This window comes from Trichomonas vaginalis, chromosome IV (assembly GCF_026262505.1).
Source record: "Trichomonas vaginalis G3 chromosome IV, whole genome shotgun sequence".
NCBI lineage: Eukaryota > Parabasalia > Trichomonadida > Trichomonadidae > Trichomonas > Trichomonas vaginalis.
The window spans coordinates 20,988,624-20,992,404 of NC_067206.1; the positions used below are offsets into that span (position 1 = coordinate 20,988,624).

A 3,781-nucleotide genomic window follows, 5' to 3' on the forward strand; every position below is an offset into this window, starting at 1 on the left:
ATTGTTTACAAGAAATTTTATTTAACTCTTCTTGTAAAGAAAACTTTGCCAATATTTTGAATGCATTTGAAAATTCCGAGCTTAGAATATATTTGGATGAATGCGAAGATGAAATCGATCCTGAAATTTTTGACTCTCTCAAAAATATGTATTCAATTTTAAATGAATCTAATTCTCATCAATAATAACATATGAATAAAAAATAAATGGATTTAATTTTTTTTATCAGTTTCAATAGATTACAGTTATTTTTATTTTCTACAATATCTCATTACCAAATCGTTTTAACTCTTTGTATATCAAAGAATAATAATAAGTGACCTGTAATAACCATACTCATAATGGATTAGACCTCAAATTATTTAAAATGTCAATTCAATATTATTAAATTACAATTTCTTTTATTCTAATAGATTTTAACTAGCCAATCATGATTACAAATATTGTAGCCTTCATTAACTCATAATATCGAAGAATATAACTTATATTCATGGACAATTTGTGATTAATTTCCAATAATATATAAAACCGACTCAAATTAATCATGTTGGCATTAGCGCGCATCGATGCTCAATCTACCTGTAGTATTATAAGCTTATATTCCTATTTTTCAGCATTAAAATTGTGAATTACGTAATTTTGTCATAGTTTTACGTAATTTTAATTTTTTTTGATAAGAAAAAAATGACTTTAAGAAAAAACGAGATCACTCATAATCTTTTTCTCAGAAAACTGCAGAGTATACAACAAATGTACTCAAACGTGCATTAAGCACAATACCTGGTCCCCATTTCGCTCTATGGACCGATAATGGTACAAAAAATAAAGAAAAATTGCAAAAACGTTCCCACTTTTTGAGAGGGATGTTTTGCAAAATAATTTTATGGACATCTCTGGAAAGTTTCATTTCAGTTTGATAATATATCCAACACCTATATAGAAGAGCCTTGCTGATTTGACCTGAAAGAGCGAAAGTTAGTTTTTTGATTTGAAAACCCTGCAATTTAATATTGTTAAGGACTCAATGTAGAAATATGATATAATATCATGTAGAGATCAATCATCTTCCAAAAATCTTCTATGTATGAAAGAAAAAAATTTGCAAAACGTACCTCTCAAGAAGTGGGAACGTTTTGCACACTCTCGAAAATAAAACACAATTTCATTAATTATTATGCGAAAGGGGAATTGAACATATTTTTATTCAACCAGATAATCCTCAGGCCAACAGATTTCGCAAAGAGAATTTCCCCAAACAGTAAGATTTTTCAAAAAAAAGAAATATAATGCGAAGAATTAAGATTAATCACCGAAAAAACAACTGATTTTACTTACTTTAATGATTTTGAAGATATGCAAATTATCAGGAAGAAAGCTCAATATAACAAATAAAATAATATTCTAATTTGCAAGAATGGGTTTAATGACTACGCACAAATACATAGCCTCATACATATCAACAAAGGTCTTGGGTCTCCGAGGTTCTCAATTTCATCAGAAACCGCTATATGATAACCAAGCTTACTCAGATCTACACATAAATACATAGCCTCATACATATCAACAAAGGTCTCTCTACTCTTAAGTTCCAATTCCCAAAATTTTATTTTTATATTTATTGGCAAAAGGTAAAAGTTCCAAATTATCGTATCGTTAATTTTTAATTTGCTTTCAAATTATATTTTTTGTACTTACGTTCAATTTTTATTTTTAATAAATTATTTATATTAAAATTTCGAAATATTCATAAATACATTCAATTCATATAATAATAGTCAATATCATCGTTTTGAGAAGATCAGATCCTACACAAAAACCATGGAGAGGATTGTATTTTCAATGTATGCCTCTGGTCGAGCACTAAAAGCAAAAGCTAGACAGTTTTTAACCTGTATAATAAAAATGTATCATATATCTTTTTGGAAAATAAAAACAAATTTTTATTTATTCAATATTATATAAAAAGGTGTTGATATTGCAGGTTTTTCAGTATGTTTTCCATCCCAATAAAACTCAATATTAATCGATATATCTGAAAAATACGAGGTGTCAAAGTGGTGAATTTCACCTCACTTCGTTTTGCTCCATTAAATTGACTCAATTTCATCCCTTTGCTGAGAATTTTTGTATTTGGAGGATAATAATCTAAATAATTCGAAATATTTGTTACAATAACTATCAGTGCTTGATTTAATGTTTGAATTTGATTGCTTCAAATTGCGCAATTTTAAGTAATTCGGCGTCAGATGTTAATTTTTTGCAAGAAGAATTAAATATATATGTGGGATTTGGTATTGCGTTTGATGTTTTGTTTGTTAATTCGTTGGATAAGGCTTTATCTGGGTTCCACGGATGAATACCATACTGATGCATTGACTTAATCACAAGCATCAATTAAAATTCTTACAATTTTTAACCTTGGTTTTGGGGTATTTGATAAATTATCTTGCTCATATGTGTAAAGCGGAACATATTTTAACCTGTTATTCTTTGATCTCAAAGATGCTGCACATCCTACATCAAATAACTGGAGAACTACTGTGCAGTAAGCTGGAAATGTCAAGAGTTCAATTCTGAAGAGACTCAAAAGTTTGCAAGTAAAATAACTTACTCGGCTGATATGATTATCACCGAATACGATATTATGCTGAGCTGCTGTGATAGCATCAAGACTTGAGCGATATCTCTGGATTTCGATAATAAAAGTTAAATTAAAGATATCCCATATCTTCTTTGTCATCCATCCATAAGATTGTCCTGTAAGGAATGCTCTCACGGAGCGGAGTTCCTGTGAACAATTTTATATTCCTGGAACAATAATAAATGGTTTCATCCGGTATCCTTCAGAATTATATGGGAAGATACTAGTAACAAGCACAAATTCATGCTCTTCTTTGGTTAAAGGAGGGTTGCTTTCAGTGCAGATAACTTTGTAACGCTTTGATGAAGCAGAGATGTTTCATAAATACTCCACTTATTCCATGGATCAATTCCTGCCGTATACTGAAATTAATGTAAGAAGTTAGCAACTGTTGCTGTGTTACAGTACTTTGCTCGTTTTTCCTCATTTTCTTTTGAGCTTTTGATCTCAATGTTGAGATCAGAGCAAACTCTGTTTAACCATGATCTTGAGGGGAGATATACTTCTAGCGAAGTAAACAATTCTTTTTCCTCTTGTTGGAAATTCGTCTGGATGAACAAGGCCAGCTAGATATAAAGCTCTGCTGTATCTATACTCCAGTAATTCGTAGGCAATCTGATAAGCTTCGATTACCTTTTCACATGCAAGACCTTTTGCTCTTTGATTGATTTCACCATAAAAATCAAGTAATTCGACCTCTGAAAGATACGATGGTTCTCCACCATTACATGTGGTTGTCCATACATTTTCCGCAATTGTATGTCGCAACTCTGCAGTTATTGAATCATCGCGTTCCATGTGAAATTCATCTTTGTTATCAGTGTAGCACTTTTTGTTTAGTCTTCTTTTGAAGATTTTACGTTGAATACGAGACAAAACTGCTTTTTCTCAATGAAGTTTACATTTGGCTTTAATGTAATTAAGACTTTTCATGTCACTTTTTGTAAAGTTCATTTTCGGTACGGAACAAATGCATATATTAATGCATTAATTCTAAATGTAATAAATTTTGTATCTTTGAAAATTTCAAAGTTAAAAAAAATTGGACTAATATTATTCGTCTTCAAATGTACTATGCAAATTAAAGTTTTTGGGCTATGGATTCTGTGGGATAAGATTATTGAAATTTTGGATGTTCCT

The 3,781-nt window shown here is 30.2% G+C and overlaps 1 protein-coding gene across 1 annotated transcript; it reads right to left on the reverse strand.

Moving 5' to 3' along the window:
* Nucleotides 1-3,100: 3,100 nt before the first annotated feature.
* On the reverse strand, nucleotides 3,101-3,439 carry TVAGG3_0138560 (uncharacterized protein; the record flags this gene model as incomplete). Its single annotated transcript, XM_051224198.1, has 1 exon — nucleotides 3,101-3,439. The coding sequence occupies one exon, from the start codon at nucleotides 3,437-3,439 to the stop codon at nucleotides 3,101-3,103; it is 339 nt and encodes a 112-aa protein (XP_051109184.1).
* Between the last annotated feature and the right edge of the window lie 342 nt (nucleotides 3,440-3,781).